Consider the following 12,999-nt stretch of genomic DNA (forward strand, 5'->3'; position numbering starts at 1 on the left):
TGCGTCTTCCAGATGCCTTGTTCTTCCTCACCCGCCTGCCGTCTGTCTGGCCTTGACTTACCCTGCCTGCCGGTTGGGTGTCGCCCTCATCTAGCTAGAGCCTGTGTGTGCTGCTAGCTCAGAACTCTTGAAGAAGAGGATGCAGTGTACCCTTTGCTTTCTGGTGGCTGGAATCAGCTACCAGGATGGCGCTGCAAAGTTCAAGTACTCACTAAGGAGTTTTCCTGCAGAGGACTGGGGGCGGGGGCTCCGCGGGGGGGGGGGGGAGGGGGCGGGGCTCCGAAGCTTTCTGAGAGCCTTACAGCAAAGATAATGAATGCGGGGCGCCATAGGGAGGTGACGGGGTGCCAGATTGTGTTTTCTGCGCTTCAGTAAAGCGCAGGGGGGAAGGCGGTACAGCTCTGTACTTAACGCGAATGTGAGACACACTGTGATAAACACCAGAAAGCATTCCTGCAGGAGGCTGGAGGGGTCAGCATTGTCGTTCAGAGGCTTGTCCTTGTGGGAGGGCCCCAGTGGGCGTCAGGTGTGCGGTGTTGTGTAAGTCTTAAGAGAAGAGGGTGTTTGAAGCGCAGTGTATGTATTTATTCCATGACTGGACCGCGCAGCTAAAATTTAGGAAGATTTGTAGGAACTGAGGACAGTTTGCTTTTCTAGGAACTGACCCAGCCCTAGATTTGCTGCTTCTTTAAGTTTTTACTAATATAATTTTGTAATTATCCCAAGTCTTTTTTTAGTAACCAAGGAAATAGTTACTGATAATTGGGGTTGGAAAACATGCCAAGTAGCTAAAGGAACTCGTGTCCTTGTTTCCTGTGTTATGATTTGAGACGCAGCAAAGAAAATAGAAGACATTGAGCTGATGCTTGTAATTTACGGTGAAAGTTGGGGCCTTACAGCCACAAGCACATTTGTGTGGCAAATTTTTTAAATTTTTACTCTTGCGGAAAACTATGAGCTAAGCTCTTGTTCCCAACATAAAGTGCTCATTTGTCTTTGGTCATGTACTGGAACTGCTTAATTAAACAAACAAACAAACAAACAAAAACTAGGTACCTAGTACTTGGGATTTTTGTCAGAGACTCAAACATTTTTTTCATTATGTTCTTTCTTCTGTCGTTTGCTTTCCGAGTTGGGGGTTGCTTGTATCATGTGATCCCTTCTACTGGGACAGGCTGTGTTTCACAAGAAATGTGGTGACTTTGATTGTCGATGCCCCTCCCCCCTTTTAAATAAACATTAATTGAGAACAACACGATTTTATTGTCTCTGGCAGACCCAAGTTAGTGACTGCTTGTCTCTGAATAATAAAAGTAGGTGGGGCCAGTTGAAGTTACTGCCGCCATCCCATCCCAGGGCGGTGGGTGAACCGTGCCTGGGGTGTCCGTGGTTCGGATTCTGTAATCTCGTCCATCTGCAGAGGAACCGTGGCTGTTCACGAGAGGAAAGTTGTTGAAAAGCAGGACATTACACGTATACCCTAGATTTTTGTGGTGGGAACTAAGGCAGATTCTGTGTTTTTGCTGATCACTTCTTGCAGCTCGGATGATCTTGAGGAGGGAGGTGCTGTTCCCAGAAAATTAGCACGGGAATAAGTCACTGCCCTGTTGTGGCAGCGGTTACCCCAGGACACTGACGATGGGACGCCTCGTGAACCAGGGATCCTGTTTGCCCGCTTATCAGTTTGTAGCGTGCACACCGAGGTTTTGGTTTTGTGTCGAAAAGAAGACAGTGTGACTTGACTGCCTGCCACCGGGTTTGTAGAAAACCGAATGCTCCTGGGAAAATTCTCAGCAGGGCAGTATTTCTGTGAAGTGGCAGCTGGAACCCTTTTAGAAAAAGGCAGTAACTCACACTTTACTGCACATAAAGTCTTGTCCCTCAGGGCGAATTCTCTCGTGTCATAGCGTTTATGACTCATGAGTGCTGTGCTTTTGTGATACAATAAACAAGGAAAGGTGGTGGGAGAATTCTATTCCTGTGCAAAGAACCACTTCACCTGTCATCATAGAGAAAGAGGCCATGGGGTTATTAAATTTTTAGTGGCACTTTTCAAGTGGAGCATTATCGGAGGCTGAAATGCACGCACTGTAGTGCCGAGATACTTAAGTACAAAATAAAATGAAGGGACGGGAGCCGCTGCCATTGGGAGCTAAGGCCCTGGCGTTGTTTCCGAACAATAACTTTCTCCATCCCCTCCCCATGATGCTGACTTAGGTATCTCTTTGCGTGTGTGTTCTCATAGCACATGCTTTCCACACGGAATTCACCCTGCGTGACACTGATCAGTGCCTTATTTTTTATGTTTTTTAAGCAGACTCTTTTTTAGAGCAGTGTAGGTCCACAGCAGAATGGGGAGGACAGTATAAGACATTTCCCACTAACGCCCTGCCCCCGACACACACTCTCAGCCTCCCCGTCGGCAAGGGCCCCACCAGAGCGGGGCACTGGTTACCATCGTTGACTCTGCATTGACACCTCCTCACCCAAAGTCCATAGTTTATGTCAGGGGCCACCAAGTTTGGGCCGTGTATGTGTTCACCATTGTAGTGTCCTATCGAATAATCTCACTGCCCCTAGAAGCCTCTGTGCTCCTCCTACTCACTCATCCGAACCCCCTGCCTCCGGCAACCACTGATCTCGCACTGTCTCCATAGATTTGCCTTTTCCAGAACGTCATATAGTTCAGCGGTCCCCAGCCTTTTTGGCACCAGGGATCAGTTTCACGGAAGATAATTTTTCCACAGAGTAGGGCGGTGGGGGGGGGGAGCAGGAGGTGGAGCTCAGGCAGTGAGGCGGGTGGCTGGGGAGCCCTGATATATTTGGAATCACACAGCATGACGCCTTCACAGATTGGCTTCTTTCACCAGTGCTAGAGGGGAAGGGACTCCCCTCTACCCTTCTTGAGTTCTCACTGCTAGGCTACTACTAAAATGGGCAAAACACAGGACAGGAAGATCCCAAGTTGGATTACTTGTACACGGGAGAATTAAAAGGGTAATTCTCCGTGAGAGAAGAGTTGTACAAATGAAATTTTACATAAAGAAACAGTACATCATTGGGGAATCTGACCAGACAAGGAGCTAGGTTTTGGGAGCCACAGTCAAGGACTGAAGTAGAATGTGGGCGCAGGGCAGTAAATTACTAAAATTCCCAAGGGTTTGTGTGTATGGGCCTCTGAGCTCTGGAGTCTTTACCTCTGGTGACCAGGCTGTGTCCGCCTGAGTCCCTGTGCTTTTTAGGCCTTTTCTAGCTTGGAAGGCACCTTTCACATGGGGATTCGTTTTCTGCATTCAGAGTCAGAGAGCTTCTGCTTCTGCCACTGCTGCTTCTGTTGCTGCTGCTGCTTCTGTTGCTGCTGCTGCTGCTTGTCAGGTTATTTTAATCCACAATAATTAATATGCCATTGTGAGATATTTGGGGACGGAGTGCTCTGTGCCCCAATGCATTGAAGGCTCCTCCGTGGCTTTTCATGATTTAATAGCTCGTGTCTTTTGAGCGCTGAGCGACCCATTGTCTGCATGTACCATGGATTCAATGTCTTATTTTTTTTAACTGATTTATCTCAGGGCTGGGACTAACGGGAAGTAAGTGAGGCACTCAGGAATAAAGATTAAATAATAGTTTAGTACTATATTTTAAAATATCGAAACCAGCGTAAAATTTTCAATGAACGAAGTATCAACATTTTGATGAAGATAGGATCCAGGCAGGCCTCTCTGAATGTCCCTGGCAGGCAGTCATCAGCAAACCTCCTTGCAGCCGTGTCCTCCACTGGGGGCATCGTCTTCTTGCTCTGAAACCTGGTTCTGCCCCAAAGACACTGCTGCCCGCGCAGCCTCTCAGGTAGACAGACGTGCTTTTCCCACAGTCCTCATGGAATTGTGCCAGGAGATGGGGGTGTCCTCCTTCCTCCACATTTCCACCTCCAAACCCGTCTTCTCTCCTCCCTAAAACGTCTCCCGCCCCAACTTTGAAGTACACCCTCTCCTTGTTGGTCATCTGGAGCTGACCTTCATCCTCAACAGCGTTCTCTGTCATCTCGGAAGGTTTGGGCTCCTGGCTTCCTGGCTTCCCAACAACTGCCCCTTCTGTGATTCTTAAGTGATTTTACTATGAACCTCGAAGATGCTTCCCCTAGTCCAGTGTCTCAACTCCTTGGTTATCATTCCTCCAGCCATCTTGCTTTCATCAGCCATTCTCTCTGACGGTCGTGTCACGCCACACGCGATGGCCAAATACTGGGACTTCTCCCAAATCACAGTATCGACCGTCAGACACTATGTACTACTTCCAGTCACTTCACTTTCTCTGGTAGCTTTATGCTAAAATCCCGTAATCTACACCGCATGCTACAGCCTTTTTGTCGTGTTTCCCCCCATCCTGTTCTCCCTTCCCTCCCGTCTCGATTTCATGGCCCATCATTCTAAACACCCCTAGCTGTCTCAGCTCTCTTAATTGTACTTCTCTGGCAGACTAGTACTGCTGGTGAAATGCAAGATTTTTGTAAGGGACAACTCTTGGTAGAAAAAATTGTTTTTAAAGATTTTACTTATTTTTAGCGAGTGAAAGGGAGGGAGAAAGAGAGGGAGAAACATCAATGTGTGGTTGCCTCTCATGTGTCCTGTACTAGGGACCTGGCCCAAAACCCAGGCATGTACCCTGACTGGGAATTGGGCCGGTGACCTTTTGGTTTGCAGTCCATTGCTCAGTCCACTGAGCCACACTAGCTGGAGCTAGAAATATGTGATATTTTCTTTCAAATACCTACTCATTATTAATAAGCAGAAGAGATTTGATATTTCACAAATATATCTTGGTTGATCCAAATTCCACATTGCATTTCAAGTGCTCAATAAGCACCATGATTTACTGAAAACAGTAAAAAGTAAAGGGCTATAGTTAATTATCAAGGGAAGAAATTCATAAATGCAATTCTTTATCTCAATGACAGACCTGGTAATTGTTTGATGAATTATTTTTATCTAAATTACTTTGAGTAAAGAGGATTTTTGTATAGAAAGTTTGCTATGAATCATATCCTGTGTGTAGAATATTTGCCTACAACCAGTAAGATAGGTCTGGGTTGAATTTCAGTAAAGGTGATATCTCCTGGCAAACCTACCAACTATAACATTTATATAGGACATTATAAAATATAATTCTCCTGTCAGTTTACTTTCCACTGAAAATGACCCCATGCTTGGGGTGGATCCCTTCCTCCTGTTTCTATTTTTATCTCCTCTGGGGAAAAAATAATTTAAGCCTGAATAGGTGCTGTAAAATAATAAAGTCACGTTGTTTAATGTTTTTGAATGAAATGCTTAGATGCTTATCACTTGCATCTTTCCCTTTCCTTTGAATTGCTTCAGCTTGATTGGACCTCAGGGCTTGCTTGAGTGTGGGGGATAGAAACACATTAGAGTAACAGTGGTGGTGAATCAGGTGCTTGCTCAGCCCAGCCCCTGCCTCAGGTAGCAACTGACCCTTTTACTGTGCTCCCCCAGGTGTACCCGGAACTGCAGATCACCAACGTGGTGGAAGCCAACCAGCCAGTGACCATCCAGAACTGGTGCAAGAGGGGCCGCAAGCAGTGCAAGACCCACGGCCACATGGTGATTCCCTACCGCTGCTTAGGTGAGCCCGTCAGCCATGGCCCGGAGCCGTGGGGGTGAAAAAGAAGGATGCTCTGGTTAGCACATGTGCACAGACTCTTCCTTCTTTGTACTGCCACTCTTTGCTGGACTGTAAGGCTTTAAGGTAGCTGGTGTTCTAACAGTACAGGAGATGTATGTGTGAATTTCCTGGCACGGAATGAATTTACCCAGTGTGTTTTTCAAAATTACACATTCTTGGGCTGATCCCAGTTCTGCTGAATGAAAGTGCCTGGTGGTGGAGCCCAGGGATCTTAATTTTAGCAAATTTTGTTGGTGTTTCCCATGTACACTGACTATCTAGACTTGGAGAATTAAGGTCTTGTGTGTTTCCTAGACTTCATACAAGAAACAAGCTAATGGGAAGCTCCAGCATTTTGCTAGTTTCTCAGTCTGTTCCCCACAACACTGGCTGCTCTTCCAGTTTGCCACAGCCGGGAAGTTGGAGTTGGGGAATTTGCTTTTTTTCCTGCTCACATCAAACTAGAGGAAGCAGTTTGATCACTAAGGTTTCAATGTGTGTTTCTCTCACCGATCTAAAATTTTACATTAACTTTTTATTTTGAAAACTGAGTTTTATGTGTTACTATACTTTTTCCCTGTGGAAACACTATCATACTCCATAGTTATTCTGAGCTGGTTGTTAGTCTCTTCCTTGTTGCTATCTGTATATATCCAGGCATTGTGGAAATCGGCAATCTATGACCTGGTGACTAGCGTCTAGATGGTTTCCACAAGTTTATTCAACAGCAGGATGATTGTAAATAAGGGCATAGAGATCTATATAAGGACGGTGTGGACAAATGTGCATATATATTCTGATGACTGCTTATAAAGACTAAAAGGAATTTTTTTAAAGTCCCAGCTGCAAATTTAGAAATTTAAGGATAAGTACTGAAGATTCTGGAGTTCTTTATTGTAATACTTGCTTCAACATGAATGTGATGAGAGTGTGCTGGTTACTGTTCATGCATGTGTATGATTTCAGACATCAGTAAAAAATGGGCATTAGTATGAAGATTTCATCTGGTAGATTTACTGCTACTTACAATACAATTGATGAGGAGAGCTGGAAAAGCAAATTCTTAAACATTTGATAATTCAAGTGTTTCCTCGTTATTCTTCCTTCTTTGCTCCTAAATAATTTACAAGGCCTCTCAAACTATCTTAGTTGTTATACCAAGAGACCATATAATTCAGCACTCGAGCTAAATTACATGGTCTCTTGGTATAAGTTAGGAAGTAATCAAGCATCAGTTAATGAGCCCTTGCTAATGACTTGTTTTCTGTTGGTTCTCACTTGCCCATCTATGAAATGTTTCAAATACATTTTCTTTCCATGCTGAGCTCACTGGGAAGAGGTACTAGGTCTCTGGCTGAGAGTCACTGCGTATGTATGACACGTGGTGTGACACGCTGCAGTTTGTTTCAGGATGAACGCGTGTCCCTTTGCCTAGAACTTGCCGCTTCACAGTTCTGTTCAGAGTCTTTAGAATTAACTAAGAAGGGCAATCCACATGAAGATGGTAATTCACTACCCCGTGCCCCTTAGTTGTGGCTGACGGGCACCTCCCCACCTCTGAAAAGCTCTACTCCATGACAAGAGTCAATTGAAACTCAAGGGGGAAGAAAACACACAGAAAAGGAGCAAGAAATGTTTGGAAAGTCTTCAGATGTAAATGTGAAGTCAGGAGATTTTATGATAATGCTGTGATTGGATAACTGTCAAAACTATTTATTTATTTATTTATTTATTTATTTATTTATTTTTAAAGATTTTATTTATTTATTTTTAGAGAGGGAAGGGAGGGAGAGAGAGAGAGAGAGAGGGAGGGAGGGAGGGAGGGAGGGAGGGAGAGGGAGAGAGGGAGAGAAACATCAATGTGCGGTTGCTGGTGGTTATGGCCTGCAACCCAGGCATGTGCCCTGGCTGGGAATAGAACTTGTGACACTTTGGTTCACAGCCCACGCTCAATCCACTGAGCTATGCCAGCCAGGAAAACAATTTATTTTTATCGTGGTATTCTGTGTTATGCACAATTTAGGGAAGCATCCTAAGTGCTCCCACCCCACAGGCGCCAATACTGAGAGTCAGTGAGGTCGGATCTCTGGCTGTAACTCACACAGCTCAGCAGTAGGGGAGTCAGGAGCGGTGCCACAGGTCTTTCCATTCTTCACCCAACATTCCTGACAGTATTAACACAAAATTGTTTCAGAGCAAACATCCGCCTGATTTACAAAAGCAGATCATAGAGGAAAGGCTGTGATATAGAGGCAGTGTGTAGCACTTTCTTTAAAAACTTACAGCAGATGCTTGTATTTATAAAGGAGACCACCGTGACCCTGAAACAGGATAGACCCCCACCCCACAATGTTTTCCTCCTTCTGGGAGTAATAGACAGCAGCCCTGATGTATTACCTGCCACTGGAACAAAGAATTACTATTTAGTAATAACATAAGTATCCTATAAATGTTCTGGCTGTACCCAACTATATCCTTTAGACAAAAGAGATTATTTTACTGAAGTTAATTCTCAGAAAGGTGCTACCTAGAAAACAAAGTAAAATTGTCCTTTATATTAAGCTTGAATAGAGAAAGATGCTTGTTATATCTGGCATGCGCCCTTCCTGCTCTTTTTATCAGATGTAGGATCTGGCCTTGCTCTGGGTTGTTTTTCTCTAATCCACGTATTTGCCCCGGGCATACTTGCTCTAGGTACCTTGCATCCCTTGTCTAGATGGAGAAAGTGTATTGGGTTGCTGTTGCCATTTTCTTCCCTCGGAGCGAGTGATTTCCCTTGAGAGTGAGTTGGCTTTCTCATTTTACCCCTTGCTTTGGATTGTGCCTCTGGACCCGGAGGATAAGATCTGTCTTAATCATAATAACATTTTATTATTTGTCTCATATGGGATTCAAGCACATCATTATCATTACTCAAGGATAATTTTTTTTTGCAAAGCTTTCAACCCTTTTGCATTTGAATGACTGCTCCCCACCGTGTATTAGATCCTCTTGTGAAATTGATGCCCTTCTGCACTTGTCTCTGGCCAGTGTGGGCAAGGTGCACTGCATTCGCTGAATGACTGTTGATGAATGCGGGCAAAGTCGGGTTCATAAATTAATGCAAAAGAATTAGAAGGCAAAGAATTACAACCTTAACTGTCATTCTACTTCATTTTACATTTAAGGCTTTCTGAACATACAGGTAGTAATGACCAGGAAGCTGTTCAGATATGGTCAGATGAAAAATTGAAGGCATTCAATTCATCTTAATTTTAAAGTGTACTGTTTTTAATAAAACTTGAGAACAAGCAGCTTTGTGTTTTGGACTGCTTGTGGGTGGATTGGCTACAGCTATCTTCTTTATTGTGAAAAGGATATATTCAGATATTCTGACAGATACCGTACCCGAGTAGTTTTGTAATTTATTTATGCTACTACTCAACATTTCTCCTAAGATACATCGTACAGCCAACAGTATTCAAGAGTGTTGTTACATGTGACTTCACCTAATGTTAAGAAAGTGGATGGGGATGGGAGAACATTTTTATCGTAGACCCCAGTGATTTTGTCCGTGCTCACCTGTGCTAGCACAGCGACGCGGCGTGTTAGGGAGTCGCTGCCTGGGACTCCTCCAGGCTCCACGGACCGCTGTGCTCTGCAGATCTGATGCGCGTGAAGTCCTGGAAGGTGCACGTGCCAGGGTTGTGCATACGTACTGTGGGGACGAGGCTTCACGAACTTGGCCTCTGCGCGCCAGAGGGACAGAAATTCCTGCACGTTGTATGCTTTTAAGAACTGTGTGCGTCACGCACTCCTAGCGAATGACCAGAATTACTGGGCACGTCTTCACCGGGGGAGGTTGATCACTGTCCTTGGAGAGAGAGCAGGCTCCTCTCTATGTGGTCCTCCACACGGGACGTTTGAGCGTTCGTTTCATGTTAGTCGTACTTCACAACCAGTTTATAGAGGCTGACTCTCAGCTATTCAAAAGAAACTACGCATGGAAGAGAAATCTTCCCATTGGCGTATCTCCAAACAGTGGAATTACAGGTGATTTTGACTTTATTTAAGCCTTTTCTGTTAGTTTCCAAAATAATTCAGTAGCTTGTATGATCAGAAAAAAAATGGACTATTTAATCAGTCCATAAAATTTTGCATTATCATCAGATAGTAGTTTAAAAAAAGGTCCACCCCCTTGAAAGGGCACACGGAATGATTGTGTTTAGCTTCCGGTAGTTGCATTTTATGCGCTTTATACAGTAGGAGTAAATTCTTATGAGAAAACATTTTTTAAAAAGCATGCTGCCTAATCAAAAGAACCGTCTGCATTGTTGTGGTCAAGCACCTTTAAGCAGCATTAATCATTGCTGGGGTTTTTTTTTTTTTTTGAAAGATCCTTGATCTTGCTTAATTTTTTCTCTTCAAATTTGCATCTGGGAGCTACATTTGTTTCAGGGAGGATTGTAGAATGGGAAGAAATTGCATTTATCTTCTGGGTGGGGGAGGACTCTTATTTGGTTGGGCAGGAAAACCTGTAGAAAGTGATTTTTTCTAGGTAGGTCACCCACCAAAACCAGTGATTAAACCTCCTTCCTCCCTCTCCCATTTCCCTGTTGGCCCCCAAATAATTGGCTCCCGCTTGATTCGTGTTGTAAAGTTGAAAAGATTGGGGTGTTTCTTTTTTCAATAAATCAAACTTAGGAGAGAAAAATTTAGTGATGTTTATTGGCTCCAACTCCAATTTAGTTTTATCTTCTCATTTTTAACCATTGTACCTGTTAGTATGTAAGCCCTCTTGCTGGGACTTTTAACAAGGTATGTTTTTTCTGGGATAAGAATTATAATAGTGTGAATGATGTACTGAGTTGAATCTTTAATTTCGTCTTTGTTTTTAAACTGGAGATGTATTCCAGCGTCATTAAGGAGCATGGGTCATTCATTTTTGAAAATTTGCTCTTACGCCCTGTGGGTGTGCTCTGTTGTCACTGTTTTATTAAAGCAGAAAATGCACCTGTGCAGGTCCCAGGTGATAGGCATTAAAGGAAGAAACCCCAGTGTATTTGCCATGGTATCGTTTCACTCCTCAGCGACGCACTGCAAAGTGAATGATGACATTCATGGACATCTCTTTTGTGGAACTTGCTAAGAATTGCAGTGGTGTGCTTAAAATAAACCTCTCTGAATACGAATATGATACATGCTCATCATAGGAAGTTTAGAAAATGAAACCACTACCCAGATATAACAGCCAGAACCATTCAGTGTCCTTCTAGTATATGTTCTTCTGCACATATTTTTTGCTCTTATTATTTTTAACATTATGTGATTCTTATCTCCTGGTTTATGACCTATTTTTTTACACTTACCATTTTTATAATCCTTTATTCATGAAACTGAATAGTCTTGGAAAGCATGCATTTTAAACTAGCATCACACCAGACACGACAATGTGTTTATTCCTTATTTTTGGTTATTTATGTAACTTTCGGTATGTTGTTGTGGTGATTTGTTATTGTGGGGGCTAAAAAAAAATAAGACTTCCTCCTCCCCCCCAAGTTCTTCTAGATGGGCTAAAAATCAAATGAACAGAGACAAAAGGAGAAAATCAAACTTGAATTCGTGTGAATGGGGAATTTATATATGCATGAAAACTCCAAAGAGAATGAGATAAATTTGACAATTTATCGTTTTGGACAAAGGGGGATTAGGGCTCTGAGATTTCCCAGTGAGAATGGGTGATTCCCAGGTAGGAGGAAAAGCGGATCACACAGGGCAGGTAAACTTTTGCTGGGCAATCCAGAAACAGTGGGGTGGGGTTAATGTGGTACACAGGCTCCTTTTCAAGCCCCCTCTCACCAGGCCCGATTCCTGTGAGGCAGCAAAGGCAAACACCCTAATATTTCTTTCCTGGAGTAGCTGTTTCCCTCCTGAATCTCTTAGGTGGGAAAGGGGAAGGGTCAAAGGTTCCTTCTGAGATTTTTCTTAATGACCAGCTTAAACAAATCGATATCCCAAAAGACACAAAACTTGATAAATCATTATAAATGGTTTATAAATGATGCTATGGCAAACATCATTGTTCTTTTTTATACTCAGTCATTAGCTGAATGTCTTGCAAATCTTCTACTTGCCTTAATACAATAAGTGTGCTATTTAATTCCATCTGAAAACTAAGTGTTAGTATATACTGAGTTTAAAGACACTCTTATATTTAGTTACATTTTTAAATTGCCGAGTAAAAAACTCATGATTTCTATTATTGGTTAGTCATAGAGGGACTATTTAAAATCATTTTTTCTCTAAATTTCCATCTTGGGAAACACTCTGTTGACTGTTTACAGAGAAATAAATCCTGCAAAAATGATTAATGATTTATACACTCATTGTGTAAGCATTTATTGACCTGTGTGTATGGCCAGGAAGATGGGTGCAACCGCCCCTCCTCCGTCAGAGTCTCACTCTGGTGGTGGGGAAAGCAGGACTCCAGCCGAGGACTTGAAGGCAGGCTTAGCACGAAGCGGCATCTGAGCGCAGATTTCAAGGACGGGGGCAAGGATTGAGACTATTAAAGTTTAGGTGTCTAAGGGGGAAGAGGATGAGCAGAGGTGGGACCTTAAAGGGCAGGTGTGGATGAAACATGGTTCATTGTCTTCAGGAGGAAGAGGTAATTGGTCATAATAGGGTAGCAGTTTTTCAGAAGTGTTGTTGTTTCCATTTATAATAGATAGCCCTGTCTTATTATTTTTAATTTAACATCCTGTCTAAAGACTTATTTTCAGGCTGGGACTAAGTAGGTACTTCCTTTATATACACCCATGGCACTTCTGCTTTTTTGGCAACTGAGATTAGAATTTTTGAGGGTAAGTCTTTTTTTTAACTAAAAATTCAATCATTAAAAAAAGGTGAGTAGAAATGCAGGCATCACCTGCCGGTTATTCACACTTTGCCGTTTTTATATGAAATACCAGCACTGTTGGGGTTGAAGTACTGGTTGTGTGTGTGTGTGTGTGTGTGTGTGTGCATGCTTTCTCCAAGAGAAAGTGGAATATGAACATAAAAAAATTGAGATGATTATAGGCTATCCCTACAAGGGAATTATGACCCCCGTATTTACTGTTATCTCAACTCATGAAAAGCATATTTTGAGCTTAGTTTCCTTTACATGTTCCTCTTACAGTGCATATATATGTATGTGTATATGAATATATATGTATGTTTATATGCATATATATGTATGTGTATGTATGTACACACACACACACACAAGCAGACACTGGTGTCCAAGAAGTAAAAAAGTCACACATAACTTAAATTGCACGTACTCACACTGTCATCTACTTT

At 42.9% G+C, this 12,999-nt stretch overlaps 1 protein-coding gene across 8 annotated transcripts in view; it reads left to right on the forward strand.

Moving 5' to 3' along the window:
• The window catches only part of LOC114489650 (amyloid beta precursor protein), a 245,126-nt gene that overhangs the window by 68,364 nt on the left and 163,763 nt on the right, over nucleotides 1-12,999 (forward strand). For all 8 annotated transcript variants that reach the window (XM_028503545.2, XM_028503548.2, XM_036017550.1 and 5 more), the window contains one exon: nucleotides 5,508-5,637. In XM_028503545.2, the coding sequence (XP_028359346.1) occupies nucleotides 5,508-5,637 (130 nt within the window). The remainder of the gene's footprint in view (nucleotides 1-5,507; nucleotides 5,638-12,999) is intronic.

This window comes from Phyllostomus discolor, chromosome 2, assembly GCF_004126475.2.
Source record: "Phyllostomus discolor isolate MPI-MPIP mPhyDis1 chromosome 2, mPhyDis1.pri.v3, whole genome shotgun sequence".
NCBI classification, from domain to species: domain Eukaryota; kingdom Metazoa; phylum Chordata; class Mammalia; order Chiroptera; family Phyllostomidae; genus Phyllostomus; species Phyllostomus discolor.